This window comes from Carettochelys insculpta, chromosome 18 (assembly GCF_033958435.1).
Source record: "Carettochelys insculpta isolate YL-2023 chromosome 18, ASM3395843v1, whole genome shotgun sequence".
Lineage (NCBI taxonomy): Eukaryota > Metazoa > Chordata > Testudines > Carettochelyidae > Carettochelys > Carettochelys insculpta.
In genome coordinates this window covers 4,402,904-4,417,980 of record NC_134154.1, presented here as the reverse complement: position 1 = coordinate 4,417,980, position 15,077 = coordinate 4,402,904, and the positions used below count along the sequence as shown (strand labels likewise).

The window sequence follows — 15,077 nt, the reverse complement described above, 5'->3', positions numbered from 1 at the left end:
TAACAACCTAATGGCTTTCCAAATATGTCAAGTACAACTAAGTCATTGAACAATATCCAAACCAACAAGTACAAGACAACCAAGAGGTAGGTGCTTCCAAAATATTGGCTCGTGATTAATTACATTATGGATCACTGAAGAGATCTTCCAATGTCAGGCTCACTCATGAAATTATCAGTACTAATATGAAAGTCATGTGTCCCTCTGAACGTTCTCAAGCAAGAGACAGCCAACTCAATCAGCGAAGAAAATCAGCATTTCAGGTCTACAATACTGTGGCAAACAATCTTAACTCTAGCAAACTTATGGATGCCAACACGATCCATCTCTATAAACATACAGGTGAGAGGACGTGATAATCCTAAGGCATTTTCCTACTCTTTGTTTCTGTGAAAACTCTTGCCTGGGTCACATTTAATAGACCTCCCAACTATATTGTGGAAACCATCCTCCCCAAATTTCAATGTGGATTTTGGTCAGGAAAGGGCACTGTGACATGATCTTCAGTCTGCGTGCTCCAGGAAGAGTGTTGAAAGCTGAACTGTAGTTTTTATGTATGTTGTCTATTAACTTCATTAAAGCTTTTGACTCTGTAAATCATGAGGGACTGGAAACTTTTGTTCACCTTTGATGTCCTGCAAAGCTTATTTCTGTCATTTGGACCATCCACAATAACCAGAGTAGTGGAAAATGACAAGATGAATACATGAAAGGATAAATAACTCTCCCCTAATAGAAGAACCAGAGGTCACCCAGCTAAATGAATAAGTAGCAAAGTTTAAAACAAACAAGTACTCCACACAATACACAATCAACCTAGGGAAGTCATTGCCAAGAGATATGGTAAAGGCCAAAATTATAACTGGGATCAAAAAAGAATTAGATATGTCCGTGGCGTATAGGTCCATCAATGGTTACTAGCCAATATGGTCAGGGGATGAAACCACTTGGATCACTCAATTACATTAAAGTCAAACTTGTATCTACCGGTAAGCAACAACTAAGGATGGGTCAACATGGCAAGAGACATGTCAAGTTGTTAGGCAATTTAAACAACAGCACAGCACCACTTTCCATTGTTCGTATTTGTCACACTGTAAGACTGTAACAGCCTGCTGTGGTCATGGACAATTTTGTCTGTCCCACATGTAACAATAATTTGTTCTTGCACTGATTTGACCTCAAACAGATGAGACTCCACTATAAGTATCAATTAGGTTCTCAGGCAGTCCAAGAACATGGTTTATTTCAATAATAAGCAGCAAAGGCAAATGAGAGCTGATCAGAAGTACAGTCACCATAAAACATTACTGTGTGAAGTAGACACCAGAGTAAAGATGTTTACTATGTAAGTTACCCATAGAGCATTCATCAAGTACTATGTAAGGGAAAAAAAAAAGGGGGGGGGTCATTTATTTTCACACAGATGACTATCACAATCTGACCTCCACTTCTTTGACATCTAGATCACTGTTTCAGAAAGTTAGTTTCTCACAAGTTATTGCAGGAAAGAGGCACATCTGAAGACAACTTCGTTTCTGCTCAATCTTATCTCCTCCACTACTTTGTTCATAGCTTAGCACCTTTGAAAAAAATGTGTTAAGTTTTGATCTCTAGCTTAATCCTACATTTTGGCACAATGAAAAACAGTTCACGATACAGATTTTGATAATCAAGCCCAAGTCCTTACTCAATATGAAACCAAAACAAGCATATAAGTAAACCCTCAAGTTACATGTGGGTTGCATTCCTGCAACCCCTGCATAACTCAAATTTTTGTGCTAGTCAAGAGGAGCCAGGAATCAGGCTGCAGCCTGGTTTCCAACTCCCCTAGGCTTGCAAGAGCTGGGAACCTTACCTGCCCACCAGGGTGGGTCAGTTTCCCAGGTCCCCTAAGCAGCAGCCTGCTTTCACTCTCCCCCTGGCTTGCGGCTGGTCAGTTGCCTAATACCACCAGCACAGAGGAGCAGGGAACCAGGCTGCCTCTTGGTTCCTAGCTTCCTGGCGCTTGCAGTGCCCAGGAAACTCACCAGCTCATGGCTGGTCAGCTTCCCAGTTCCTGTAAGCAGGGAGCCAGGAACCAGTTTAAGAGCCTTCTCCCTCCCTTCCCCCAGCCACAGAGATAGCTCCAGCCACGAGTCTGTGGGTCTCCACAGCCAGGAACCCCACTCTGGCTCTGCTCCAGCCACCCATCTCCCTGTTGCCCCAGTGAGGGACCCTGCAGCTGGCTCTGTTCCAGCCACAGGGTGGCCCCGCCCCCTCCACAATACTCCCACACACACATACCCCTCTCATGTGAATGCACCTATCTCAAGGAATTACTGTAAGTTACACTCTTACATGAGTTTGCTACCATCCTAAGTATAAGCAGATAGTGAAGATTGATTTTAACTGGTCTGTAGAAGCTTCAAAACACACAACATTTTCCATTTATAGCCTGGATTCAGAATAAAAGTATAAGAGATAGGAGTACAGTACATGATCAAAAGCGAAGGTTAAAACTGAGTAACTGTTCAACAGCATAGCCTGTCTTGGAGAAATGTTTAGGAAGGTACCATTTTGTAGTTTTGAAGATAGAGTCTTTCCCCGCCTTACAAGGGTAATTTGTTCCTGAAAAACCCCTCTTAGGGCGAATTCTCTTAAGTCGAAAATATAATTACCATTAATTTCAATGGGAAAAAATGTTGTGTGTTCCTGAGCCCCAAAATTTACACCCATTTATGCTAAAACAACTCCAAACCCCATTAAATCCAGTGCAAGGGGGCGGGCAGGGCAGAGCAAGCAGCCCAGCCTGAGCACAGCTTGGGTTAAGCAGGGAGTGGGCGCTGCCAGGAGCTGGCCACGTGGGGAGCTAGGCAGGCACAGGGGGCCCCCAGCTGGCGAGGGGCAATGCCTCACTCATGCGGGGCTGCATGGCGGAGAGGCCCCGCCAGTGGCAGCTGAGGTGGCAGCAGGGGGTGAGCCAGGCGCTAAGTGGGAGGGAGCACCACAGACAGCGAGCGACGCCTGAGACACAGCTGCACAGGGCAGGCGGCAGCAGACCCTGAGCCACCCGGGGGGTAAGCAGCAGCACTGGGGCTGGGATAGGCTGCATGACCTGCATCCATGTCTCGCAGAGTGGCATGATCTACTGCCAGGATCAGACAAGTCTACTGGAGGGAGCCAGTGACTTCTATTGCCCTTAAATTAAATCCTTTAACAACCTCTATCTGAAACATTTAATTAACCCTCATATATAACTAGAGTAGGAAATGGAGGCAGAAGCCCAGCAGCAGAGTGGGGGCTATCCTGTTTATTGTGTCGAGTGCAGTATGTATGACTACCTACCCTGTGGGCGGGTGACGTATGTGTGCGCTCGATGCAAGGAGCTCCTGGCCCTCAGAGACCGAGTGCGTGCTTTGGAGGCCAGGGTGGCTGAACTGGAGGAGCTAAGGAAGGCAGAGGTGTTTGTGGATGAGACTTTCCGGGACATAGTAGGGCTGTCCCACCTCCAATCTGACAGTCCTGATGCTGTTACGGAGGATGAAAGGCTCAGGGAAGGAGAGCAGTCAAGGGGAGCAGAGGGAAACCATCCCATAGTTGGGACCCTCCTTCCAGAGGGTGATGTTGTATCCTCTCGTGCCGAGGATACTTCTCCGGGGGAGGGAGCGCCAGCTGTTAGGAAGAAGCAGGTTTTAGTAGTGGGGGATTCGATCATTAGAAATATAGATAGTTGGGTTTGTGATGACCGGGAGAACCGTATGGTGACTTGCCTGCCTGGTGCGAAGGTTGCGGATCTCTCGAGGCATCTAGACAGACTTATGGGCAGTGCTGGGGAGGAGCCGGTCGTCGTGGTACATGTTGGTACCAATGACATAGGGAAGGGTAGAAGAGATGTTCTGGAGGCCAAATTTAGGTTACTAGGAAAGAGACTGAAATCCAGAACATCTTTGGTGGCATTCTCTGAAATGCTTCCAGTTCCACGCGCAGGGCCAGACAGACAGGCAGAACTTCAGAGTCTCAATGCGTGGATGAGACGATGGTGTAGAGAAGAGGGGTTTAGATTTATTAGGAACTGGGGACACTTTTGGGGTAGGGGGAGCCTATACAGGAATGATGGGCTCCACCTAAATCAAGGTGGATCCAGACTGCTGGCATTAAACATTAAAAAGGTCGTAGAGCAGTTTTTAAACTAAGAGGTGGGGGAAAGCCGATTGGTGCGGGGGAGCACCTGGATCGGACGGAGACTTCTCTTACACGAGGCTCCATAGATAGGGATTCCCTAGAAGTTAGTCAGATAGGGAACGTGGGAAATAATATATGGGCAAGATCAGATGTGAAACAATCGTGCATAAAAAAATCCAACGCGTCTGTGAAAGGCGGACATATAAATAGTGGTAGTTTTCTAACATGCTTTTACACTAATGCTAGGAGTCTGTCTAATAAGATGGGTGAACTGGAGTACCTCATATCAAAGGAGGAAGTTGACATAATAGGCATCTCAGAAACATGGTGGAATGAGGAAAATCAGTGGGACACTATCATACCGGGATATAAGTTATATCGGAAAGACAGAACAGGTCGTGCGGGTAGCGGAGTGGTACTATATGTGAAGGATAATATAGAATCAAATGAAGTAAAAATCCTAAAGGAATCAAAATGTTCCATAGAATCATTATGGATAACAATTCATTCCTCTAATATGAATATGGCATTAGGAATATATTACCGACCACCTAACCAGGACAGTGATAGTGATGCTGAAATGATAAGGGAGATTAGAGAGGCTATCCAAATAAAAAACACAGTAATAATAGGAGATTTCAATTATCCCCATATTGATTGGGTGCATGTCACCTCAGGACGGGATTCAGAGATTAAATTTCTTGATGCCTTAAATGACTGCTTCTTGGAGCAGCTAGTACAGGAACCCACAAGGGGAGAGTCGATTCTCGATCTAGTCTTGACTGGAACGCAGGATCTGGTCCAAGAGGTAACTGTTACTGGACCGCTTGGAAATAGTGACCACAATATAATAACTTTTAATATTCCTGTGTTGGGAAGAACACCGCAGCGGTCAAACACTCTGGCATTTAATTTCAAAAAGGGGAATTACACTAAAATGAGGAAGCTAGTTAAACAGAAACTAAAAGGTAAGAGTAATTAAACTAAAATCCCTGGAAGCTGCATGGAAACTGTTTAAAGACACCATACTAGAGGCCCAACTTAAATGTATACCCCAAATAAAAAAAACCACAGTAAGAGACCTAACAAAGAACCACCATGGCTAAACAGCCATGTTAAAAAGGCAGTGAGAGAGAAAAGGGCAGCTTTTAAAAAGTGGAAGTCAAATCCTAGTGAGGAAAATAGAAAGGAACATAAACACTCCCAAATTAACTGTCATAAGGTAGTAAGAAAAGCCAAAAAAGAGTTTGAGGAACAGCTAGCCAAAAATTCAAAAAACGATAGTAAAATGTTTTTTAAATACATTAGAAGCAGGAAGCCTGCTAAAAAAGCAGTGGGGCCCTTGGATGATAAAGATATAAAAGGAGCGATCAAGGAAGACAGTGCCATTGCGGAGCGATTAAATGATTTCTTTGCTTCAGTCTTCACGGCTGAAGATGTTACAGAGGTTCCTAAATCTGAGCCAGCCTTTTTAGGTGACAAATCTGAGGAACTCACTCAGATTGAAGTGACATTAGAGGAGGTTTTGGAGTTAATTGATAAGCTGAATAGTAACAAGTCTCCAGGACCAGACGGCATTCACCCAAGGGTTCTGAAAGAACTCAAATGTGAAATTGCGGAGTTATGAACAGTGGTTTGTAACCTATCCTTTAAATCCACTTTGGTACCAAATGACTGGAAGACGGCCAATATAACGCCAATATTTAAAAAAGGCTCTAGAGGAGATCCTGGCAATTATAGACCGATAAGTTTAACATCAGTACCAGGCAAATTAGTAGAAACACTAGTAAAGAGTAAAATTGCAAGGCACATAGAAGAGCACAAATTGTTGGGCAAAAGTCAGCATGGTTTCTGCAGAGGGAAGTCGTGTCTGTCTAATCTATTAGAATTCTTTGAAGGGGTTAATAAACATGCGGACAAGGGGCACCCAGTGGACATAATATACCTAGATTTCCAGAAAGCCTTTGACACGGTCCCACACCAAAGGCTTTTATGTAAATTAGGTGGTCATGGGATAGGAGGAAAGGTCCTTTCATGGATCGGGAATTGGTTAAAAGACAGAAAACAAAGGGTTGGAATAAATGGTAAATTTTCACAATGGAGGGGGGTAACTAGTGGTGTTCCCCAGGGCTCAGTCCTGGGACCGATCCTGTTCAACTTGTTCATCAATGATCTAGAAAATGAGGTAAGCAGTGAGGTGGCAAAGTTTGCAGATGACACCAAGTTGTTCAGGACAGTCAAAAGCAAAAGGGATTGTGAAGAACTACAAAAAGATCTCAGCAAACTGAGTGATTGGGCAGCAAAATGGCAAATGAAATTTAATGTGGGTAAGTGTAAGGTAATGCATGTTGGAAAAAATAACCCAAATTACACGTACTACATGATGGGGTCAAATTTAGCTACGACAGATCAGGAAAGGGATCTTGGAGTTCTAGTGGATAGTTCTCTGAAGACATCCACGCAGTGTGCAGCGGCAGTTAGTAAGGCAAATAGGATGTTAGGAATTATTAAAAAAGGGATCGATAATAAGACAAAAGATATCATACTTCCCCTATATAAAACTATGGTACGCCCACATCTCGAGTACTGCGTGCAGATGTGGTCTCCTCACCTCAAAAAAGATATATTGGCATTAGAAAAGGTTCAGAAAAGGGCGACTAAGATGATTAGGGGCTTGGAAAGGGTCCCATATGGGGAGAGGCTAGAGAGACTGGGACTTTTCAGTTTGGAAAAAAGGCGATTGAGGGGCGATATGATAGAGGTATATAAAATCATGAATGGTGTGGAGAAAGTGAATATAGAAAAATTATTTACCTTTTCCCATAATACAAGAACTAGGGGACACCAAATTAAATTGATGGGTAGTAGGTTCAAAACTAATAAAAGGAAATTTTTCTTCACACAGCGCACAGTCAACCTGTGGAACTCCTTGCCCGAGGAGGCTGTGAAGGCCAGGACTCTATTAGGGTTTAAAAAAGAGCTTGATAAATTTTTGCAGGTTAGGTCCATAAATGGCTATTAGCCAGGGATAAAGTATGGTGCCCTAGCCTTCATAACAAGGGCAGGAGATGGATGGCAGGAGATAAATCACTTGATCATTGTCTTCTGTTCTCCTTCTCTGGGGCACCTGGCATTGGCCACCGTCGGCAGATGGGATGCTGGGCTTGATGGACCTTTGGTCTGACCCAGTATGGCCATTCTTATGTTCTTACATCTGTAGCTTTTGGAGAATCTGTAAGACACTAATAATGACCTACTTATATTCTCATTCATTGTAATGGGCCACATACCACCACTCACTCGAGTTAGCCCAGCCAGATGAAGTTCAGAGCAGCCACCCTAAAAAACAAAACTTGAGCAACCCAAAGTGATGGACTAACTTAAGCTGCAGTTTGCATCACCCTGACAGACCAGCCCATTTGAGTTAAAAGCCTCACACCAAACTTGAGTTAAGGACTTGGTTTTGAACCTCTGAATCTGAGTTAGGAGCAACACTGCACTGTAACAAGTTCATTATGAAGAAAAAAATTCAGAATTCTGAACCTAAACAGACTGTCAACACATAACTGATTAGAAATCATCATGGTGCAAAGATGGAATTGTGCGATTGTGCTTTTTTTCTGAGCACCTTGTTTCCAGATTGATCTGACAGTTCACAAAACTGAATTTCAAAATAAGCAATACCTATCCCATTTTTAATGTTAGCATTGGATAGATACACCTGGCCTGCTAATTATATAGTCAAAAATTGTATTCATTTTCATAAAGTTATTAAAAATTACAAGTTGATGTACTTCAGTGATACTGACTAACATTCAAACACTGTTAAATAGAAAGTGCTGATGACTATAGTTATGTTCAGTTGTCTCAAAATCTGGCCGTTGCAAGAACTGTTTTACAACTATTATTTTGGTTATAATATCTGCACAGAAGAGATTAACAAACCTGTTAATTTCTAAATTAATTTATTTGTATTTATTTTAATCTCCTCTGTACTGCACTGATACCGAAAATCACTTCTTCATACCGCAAGGGTGTGCCTACACTTGCACTCCTCTTTTGAAATAGGTATGCAAATGAGGCCAATCAGAAATGCAAATGAGGTATAATGTTGCATATTCTGTACCTCATTTGCATATTCTAATTTCAAAAGAGCTTCTTTTGAAAGAGGAAAGCCAGTGTAGACGCTGCTCTTTCGAAAGTAAATCCCATCTTCGAAAGAATCCTTCTTCCCTTTATTTATGGGAAGAAGGATTCTTTCAAAGATGGGATCTACTTTCGAAAGAGCAGCGTCTACACTGGCTTTCCCCTTTCAAAAGAAGCTCTTTTGAAATTAGAATATGCAATGAGGTGCAGAGTATGCAAATTTATACCTCTTTCAAAAGAAGCTCTTTTGAAATTAAAATCTGCAAATGAGGTGCAGAGTATGCACATTTACACCTCATTTGCATACTTTGCACCTCATTTATAAATTTATACCTCATTTGCATTTCTGATTGGCCTCATTTGCATACCTCTTTCGAAAGAGGAATGCAAGTGTAGACACACCCCAAGAGTTTTATGCCAAACACAGGGACCATTCCAGAGACCAAATCAGAACTAAAAAGTTCTGAGTTCAGGATCTGCATTGTCTCACTGATCTCTCTCCCACTCTAGCTCCCCTGAAAATATTCAAACACACAATATCCTTGGTTATACTTAGAGTACTGGGAGAGAGTGAGATGGAAGTTATAGGAAATATACTTGTTTCGTTAGGATGAATCCTCACTCTCCTTGTCTTCTGTGTGTACCAAATTTCGGAGAAATTTTTATGGACTCGAAGGCAAACAAAACAGTCTATTTCCGAAGTGAGTAAGAAAAAGGGGGAGTTATGCCAGGACTTGAAAATTTAGACACCTGCTAACTATAGACATATAAGAAATGTATACTATTTTCCCTGCCACGCAGGATCCAAGGGAGGACTTCTGAAGAGAACAGTGTACTCTGTGCACTGTAAGCTGCTTGGAAACAGGGCAGAGCAGGACTTTTTCACAAAGTTACCATCCCTAGAAACTGCTGCTCTCATCCCCTTCTTGTATGTTGGCATTGACTTTTCTATGTCTGAAGTTTCACACATCTCACTAAGTGTGTCTTTGCCCACGAACGCTTATGCTCCAAAATACGTTAGTCTATACAGCAGTTCCCAACCTTTTCCAGATGGAAACCTATTTTGACAATTCAGGAAAACCTGGTGACCCAAGGCAACTCAAAAACAGGGCCAGGGGAGCAGTGCTGTAATTAGCTAATTTTGCACTTGAGGCAGGAATATGAAATTGCACCCCCTCATGCTTATATATTTAGTAGTTACTTCGTAGAAAAAAGGGAAAATACATTAATAATAAAATAAGACTACATTTATTATAGCTTATTGTTTTATTACTGTAGTTGATCTGAGTTGTGGTGGGGGAAAGACTCATTCCCAAACTGCTCCTCCCCACTCCCCCAGCTTCAGACCCACACTTAAAGGCTGTAGGGAGTCACACTTGGGCTGGGGAGCTGGGGGGAGACAAAAAATTAAAACTCTCAAATATGCTACCTAGAAGAGAAGGGGGGCAAAAGGGGTGTGGGAATTACTGCAACAGTCTATTAAGTGGCTTGCTGAGGATGACTACGAATAACAAAGGTGGAGAAGCTGTCTTTGTAACGCGTAATTGTATGGCTCCTTTGAAAGCTGGCAACCCTTAACAAATCTCATCCTGACCCATAGGTAAAGAATCCCTGCTCCATAACGTGCCAAAGAACTTGGTTTTTGAAGTTTCCTGTTCACCTTTGCCACAGATACCCCAGGTCTTACTATGACAGACAGACACTTTCTCTCCCTTCCTCTCTCTATCTTCTAAAGGCAGAAAAACCCCTTTCTGATTGATGAGACATTCTCAACACAACTATTTCCTGGCTTGGAAGATGTGTTGAAGAGAGTGTCACTCTGTCTCTACTCCGCCCCCATGCCATACTTCTGCTGTACCTTTCTCCATTGGAGGATTAAACCTGTAACTCTGATGCTTGTGAGTTTCCAGAGTAATTCAATGGTAAATTTCAATTTCATCTGCTCAGAACTTCTAAACAGCAGCAGGAAAGCAAACTACACCTCTATGAGCTTTATTCAACTGCTGCAAGCACTTAGCAGTGAGTTTCCACACTCATCATTAGCAAGCATTTTTGCAACACATTAACAATATTTCCTTGTGCCACTTGTTCCACACTGCAGATCAAGATTAGCCATTCCCAGAACAACAATATTCACAGTCACACCAGAAAATTTCTTGTTGGTCATTTTGAGAATTGCACACCTATTTTGAAATACCAGCATCTACCTGGACATTTAGAAACAATTCAGCAGCCTGCAAAGGCTCAAAGAAGAACAACAGTTGGTTACTGTTCTTGGTCGGGTTTAAATATCAAGATTTTACAGAAAAATAGTATGGAAAAGAAAAATCAGAGGGCACATGCTGTATTAAAAGGGCTTGATAAAAAGTGATTGGTCCTCTTTTTCACATTTGCCCTTAACATGAGAAAAGGAATCACAGCAAAATAAACATTCAGGTAAAATTAAAACAAATTAAGGAAAAAATTTCATAAAAATTTCAGCTTCATCTATGTAATACTAATGTAATAAAATATTGAAATACCAAAATTACAATTTTCACAACACTTACAAATTTACTTGTCTATCAACTGAAATCTTAGAACATTTCAAGACTATAATATGGTACATTATCTCATTTTTTTTGTAAATCACTTCAGACAATACTTGTGTCCTGTAACCGACTACATTCTGCAATTATGATTTTAGAAAATACTTCACATAACACATTGAAATCTGGAGACTTCCTATATATGTGCAATCAGTTCAAAATTACCTTGATTCATAAGTTAAGCAACTATGATTAACAACTCTGGTAATCAGACATAGTAAAATGAGGTGACAAATATTGTGCTTCAGGACAGAAGATAAGCCCCACAGATGTCAGAAAAAAAGAAAAAAAACCACACTCCCACCTCATACAGTAGGGGAAATGCTTTATGAGATTTTTGGTCCCATCGTCCCATCAAGCGTTGGCTGCTGTCAAAGGCAGGATAGCCAATATATTAGAGAAATGATGTTATCCCATGAGACAGTAAGGCCATTCACCCTGATAAAGCCACCCACTAAATCCCAAAAAGAGGCTTGGATCTAGCAAGTGGAGAGGAAATGAACCACCATGAGCAAGTGCAAAAGAGCAGCACCAGTTAAAGCAGCGGACTGGACTAGATGACTTTCTAAGGTCCCTTTCAGCCTTAGGATTCTATGATTAACAGGTTTCCCAAGACACACTAGTTTTCCAATATTTGTACTTATGGTACTACTAGAAGATTGTGTGCACAATTGTATTACTATACTGATATAAAGAAATAAAGAAATTGAGGACTAAAGTGGTGAGTAACTAAATACTTTGCAAGAGGGAGTGGCAATAACTATAAAACAGAAGTGCTCAATTCCAAACCAGGCCTTTCCCATTCTTCTCACGACATTTCCCATATTATTGATTAAAGCACCACACAAAGTGAAAGCAATACATGATACTGTGGACAACACCTGATGTTGTGAATTATATGAAAGCAAAATTACTCCATCTGAAGCAGACTATGAAAGCAGTAGAATCCTGAATCTTAGCTAGGCCCCCCAAAGGGTCAGGACATACTCAGGATGTCACTATTCTCATTTGCTCTGTTTCACCTTTTCACACGGGAACTGGTCTCATCACCATATTTTTTTAATTTCCTGTAATCTATATTATCGGTCCATGAAAAAAATAAACCTGTCACTGTCCTGTCAAGTGAGTTTTCTGACCCAGATCTGGATTTGGAGTTAAAGTCAGGGAAAATTAACATAAATGGCCTTTTAATTGTAGGAAGGCATTTTCACTCCTCACGCTAGGAGGAAAAGACGACTGTGACATATGCTGTATAGCCATGAACCTCCCCAAATAATCTAGAAGGACCCCTGGTTACTACAAAAAGGGTTGAGAGCAACACTCAGTGCTTACAGAGAAACCTACTTTCATTTGCAGCCGCTCAAGGGGCTGTCTCCGGCCGCTCCCCCGGTTCTGACTATAAAGGCCCGTGCAAAACTACCAGCCCACTCGGCTGTTACAGGTTTGCCCGACACTTCAGAGCCCGCTCCGAGCTCCCCACTGCATTCTAGGTGGGTTCTTATACGCTCCCTTCAGGGAGAAACTGGGCCGCCTCCGAGCCGCAGCTCCAACCCGGAGCGGAGATGCAGCGCCGGCTCATTGCCCACCCGTCCCCAAGGACAACACCTGCTGCCCCGCTCCTCGTCACCAGCCCGTCCTCGAGGGCCTCCCTCTCACGTACACCCCCCGCCGACACCACACAGCCTGCGGCCGGCCCAGCAGCCTGCCCTTCTCCGCTGGCCCCGAGCCACCGCCGCTCACCAGGAGTAGGTCTGCTCCGCCATGGCTGCTGCGGGGCGGCCGAGCTGCGCGGCGGCGGCCAGGCCCCGGCTCCTCCTCTTCACTTGCTCCGGGGCTCAGTGGCGGCCCCGCTGCGGCTCCCGGCCCAACATGGCGGCGGCTGTAAGCAGGGAGGGGAGTGACTGGGTCCCCGCCCGGCGGCGGAGCTCCTCAGTGGTCACCCCACAAGGCCGCGCTCGGGCGCCGACCACGGGCAGGCCTCATGGCCGGGAGGCGGCCGCCGGGCTCAGGCAACGGGAAGCAGAAACTCCAAGTACCGAGCTCCGAGACGAGGCCGCTCAGAGCCTGCTCGCGCACGGGGGGCGGGGCCTCCGGTGGCGCGGGTCACGTGCCCATAACACGCTCACGTGCCGCCGCCGCCGCCGGCCCTCCGGCGCAGGCGCATTAGGGAACCTGACGCGGTTGTGTGCCGGGCCCGCTCGCACGCCGTCCGCGGGGAGGCGCGGCAGAGCGGCTTCGGACCGGGATACCCACCTGTTCGCTTTCCTTGGAGCTACGGTCGTGAAACCGCCTTGCCTATGTATCATCCCCACGCACACCGCGAGAACAGCGCACAGGAGCTTCGGGGAAGGGGGAAGACGAGTGTCCTGAGCTATTGCCTCCCCTCAGTGCTGGGACATGGTACCTTGTTGGGCAGTGGGGGGGTCCGGCTAATGGGAGCTGAGCTATTGGACTGTGTTGTTCCTACCCTCAGCAAAGTCTCTCAGCTCCCATTGGTCAGCTTCTGGCCAATAGGAGCAGAAAGATTTTGCTGGGGGCGGTGGCAGACCCAAAGCTCTCCTCCAGCTCTGCAGCTGTGGGGCCAGACATGGGATGGATGAAAAGCCTTGGCGGGCCAGATCTAGCCTGTGTACCATGTCTTGTCCACCTCTGGTTGGACACAGTGGAATGGGTAAATCTAAGCGAATGCACGAATCTAAATAATGCGTATCTTGTTCTGACTGGTTACAGTTTGTGATTCCCCAGCATAATACAGACAGTTTAGTAATTTCAGGCTGAGGTTCCTAGGAGTATTGGAATTGGCATACAAGATTAGACTTATGCCCATCTACTTCAGCACCCTGTCTTGGACAGTGGCCAGCACCCGGCTGATTCCAATTGTAGGTCATCCGTCATGTCCCACGATGACGTCTTGAGCTTGCACAGGCTCATCGATTGTGGACTAATATGTGGCTGAGGAGTCCAAGCTTTGAATGGCATGGGCGTTCACACTGGGGGCAAGGGAAATGCCCTGGCTCTGTTGGTGTGGCGGCTGCTGCTGTTGCTTTCTTCCTCTCACGAGCATCAATGAGGCGTACACGTCGGTGCTCTTCAAAGTTGTCATACGTGTATTGTTTGAAAGCACAGCAGCCTGTTCGGTCTTTTGCATGCTGCTCTAGCTGATCTGGTTTTAAACCAGCATGAGCAATGCTGGCCTTCAAGCAGTCTTTATACCTCTTGCGAGGCCTACCTTGATTCCTTTTGCCCTGGGAGAGTTCACTGTAGAGGAGTTACTTAGGGATGTGCACTATTGACCTCAGGCTGTGTGCGTGGAAGCGCTCAAGCAGTTTTTTATGTTTTCTGTACAAGGTCCAGGTTTCACAGCCATACAGGAGACTGGTCAGGACTACAGCCTTGTACACTCTCAGTTTAGTGGACTGTCGGATATTGTGCTGGTTCAACACTCACACTCTCAAACGTCCTAGTGCCCAGCTGGCCTGGCAGATTCTGGCATTGATAATCCACAGGACTTCTCTGTTGACAGTGTCAGATGCCTTGGTCAGGTCTATAAAGACAGCATACGGATCCAAGTTCTGCTCTATGTACTTTTCCTGGACCTGACAAACAGCAAAGATCATGTCAATGGTGCTGCGGCCTGGGTGAAAACCACCACTGTGCGTCTGGTATGTTCTCCTCTGAGATGCTGGTGATCAGATGGTTGAGGATGACTTGAGCCAAGATCTTCCCAGCAATACAGAGAAGGAAGATGCCCCAGCAATTTCCACAGTCAGCTTTGTTGCCCTTGTTCTTGAAGAGCAAGATAATTGTGGCATCCTTAAAGTCTTTGGGCATATCTTAGTCTTCCCAGATGCTGATCAGGATTTTGTGAAAGGCTTCAAGTGACACTGGTCCTGCCACTTTGAAAATTTCCGCAGGGATAGCATCCATCCCAGGGCCTTTGCCAAGGCTGGTCTGACTGATTGCCTTTTTGACCTCATCCACTGTAGGGGGCAGGTCAAGACTGTCTATTGTGGGTTTCTGAGGGATCTGGTCTAGGGCCACAGGGTCAACAATGGAGAGTCTGTTGAGAAGGTTGCTGAAGTGCTCTCTCCACCTATTATTGATGCTATTCTTCTCCCTCAGAAAGGTCATGCCATCTGCAGACAGGAGAGGTGTAGTACTTTGCTTCGAAGGTCTATA

At 44.7% G+C, this 15,077-nt stretch overlaps 1 protein-coding gene across 1 annotated transcript in view; it reads right to left on the bottom strand.

Moving 5' to 3' along the window:
• Positions 1–12,986, bottom strand: part of SPPL3 (signal peptide peptidase like 3) — a 78,409-nt gene extending 65,423 nt beyond the window's left edge. The window contains exon 1 of the mRNA XM_075013093.1: positions 12,639–12,986. Within this exon, the coding sequence (XP_074869194.1) occupies positions 12,639–12,661 (23 nt within the window). The 5' untranslated portion in view covers positions 12,662–12,986. The remainder of the gene's footprint in view (positions 1–12,638) is intronic.
• Between the last annotated feature and the right edge of the window lie 2,091 nt (positions 12,987–15,077).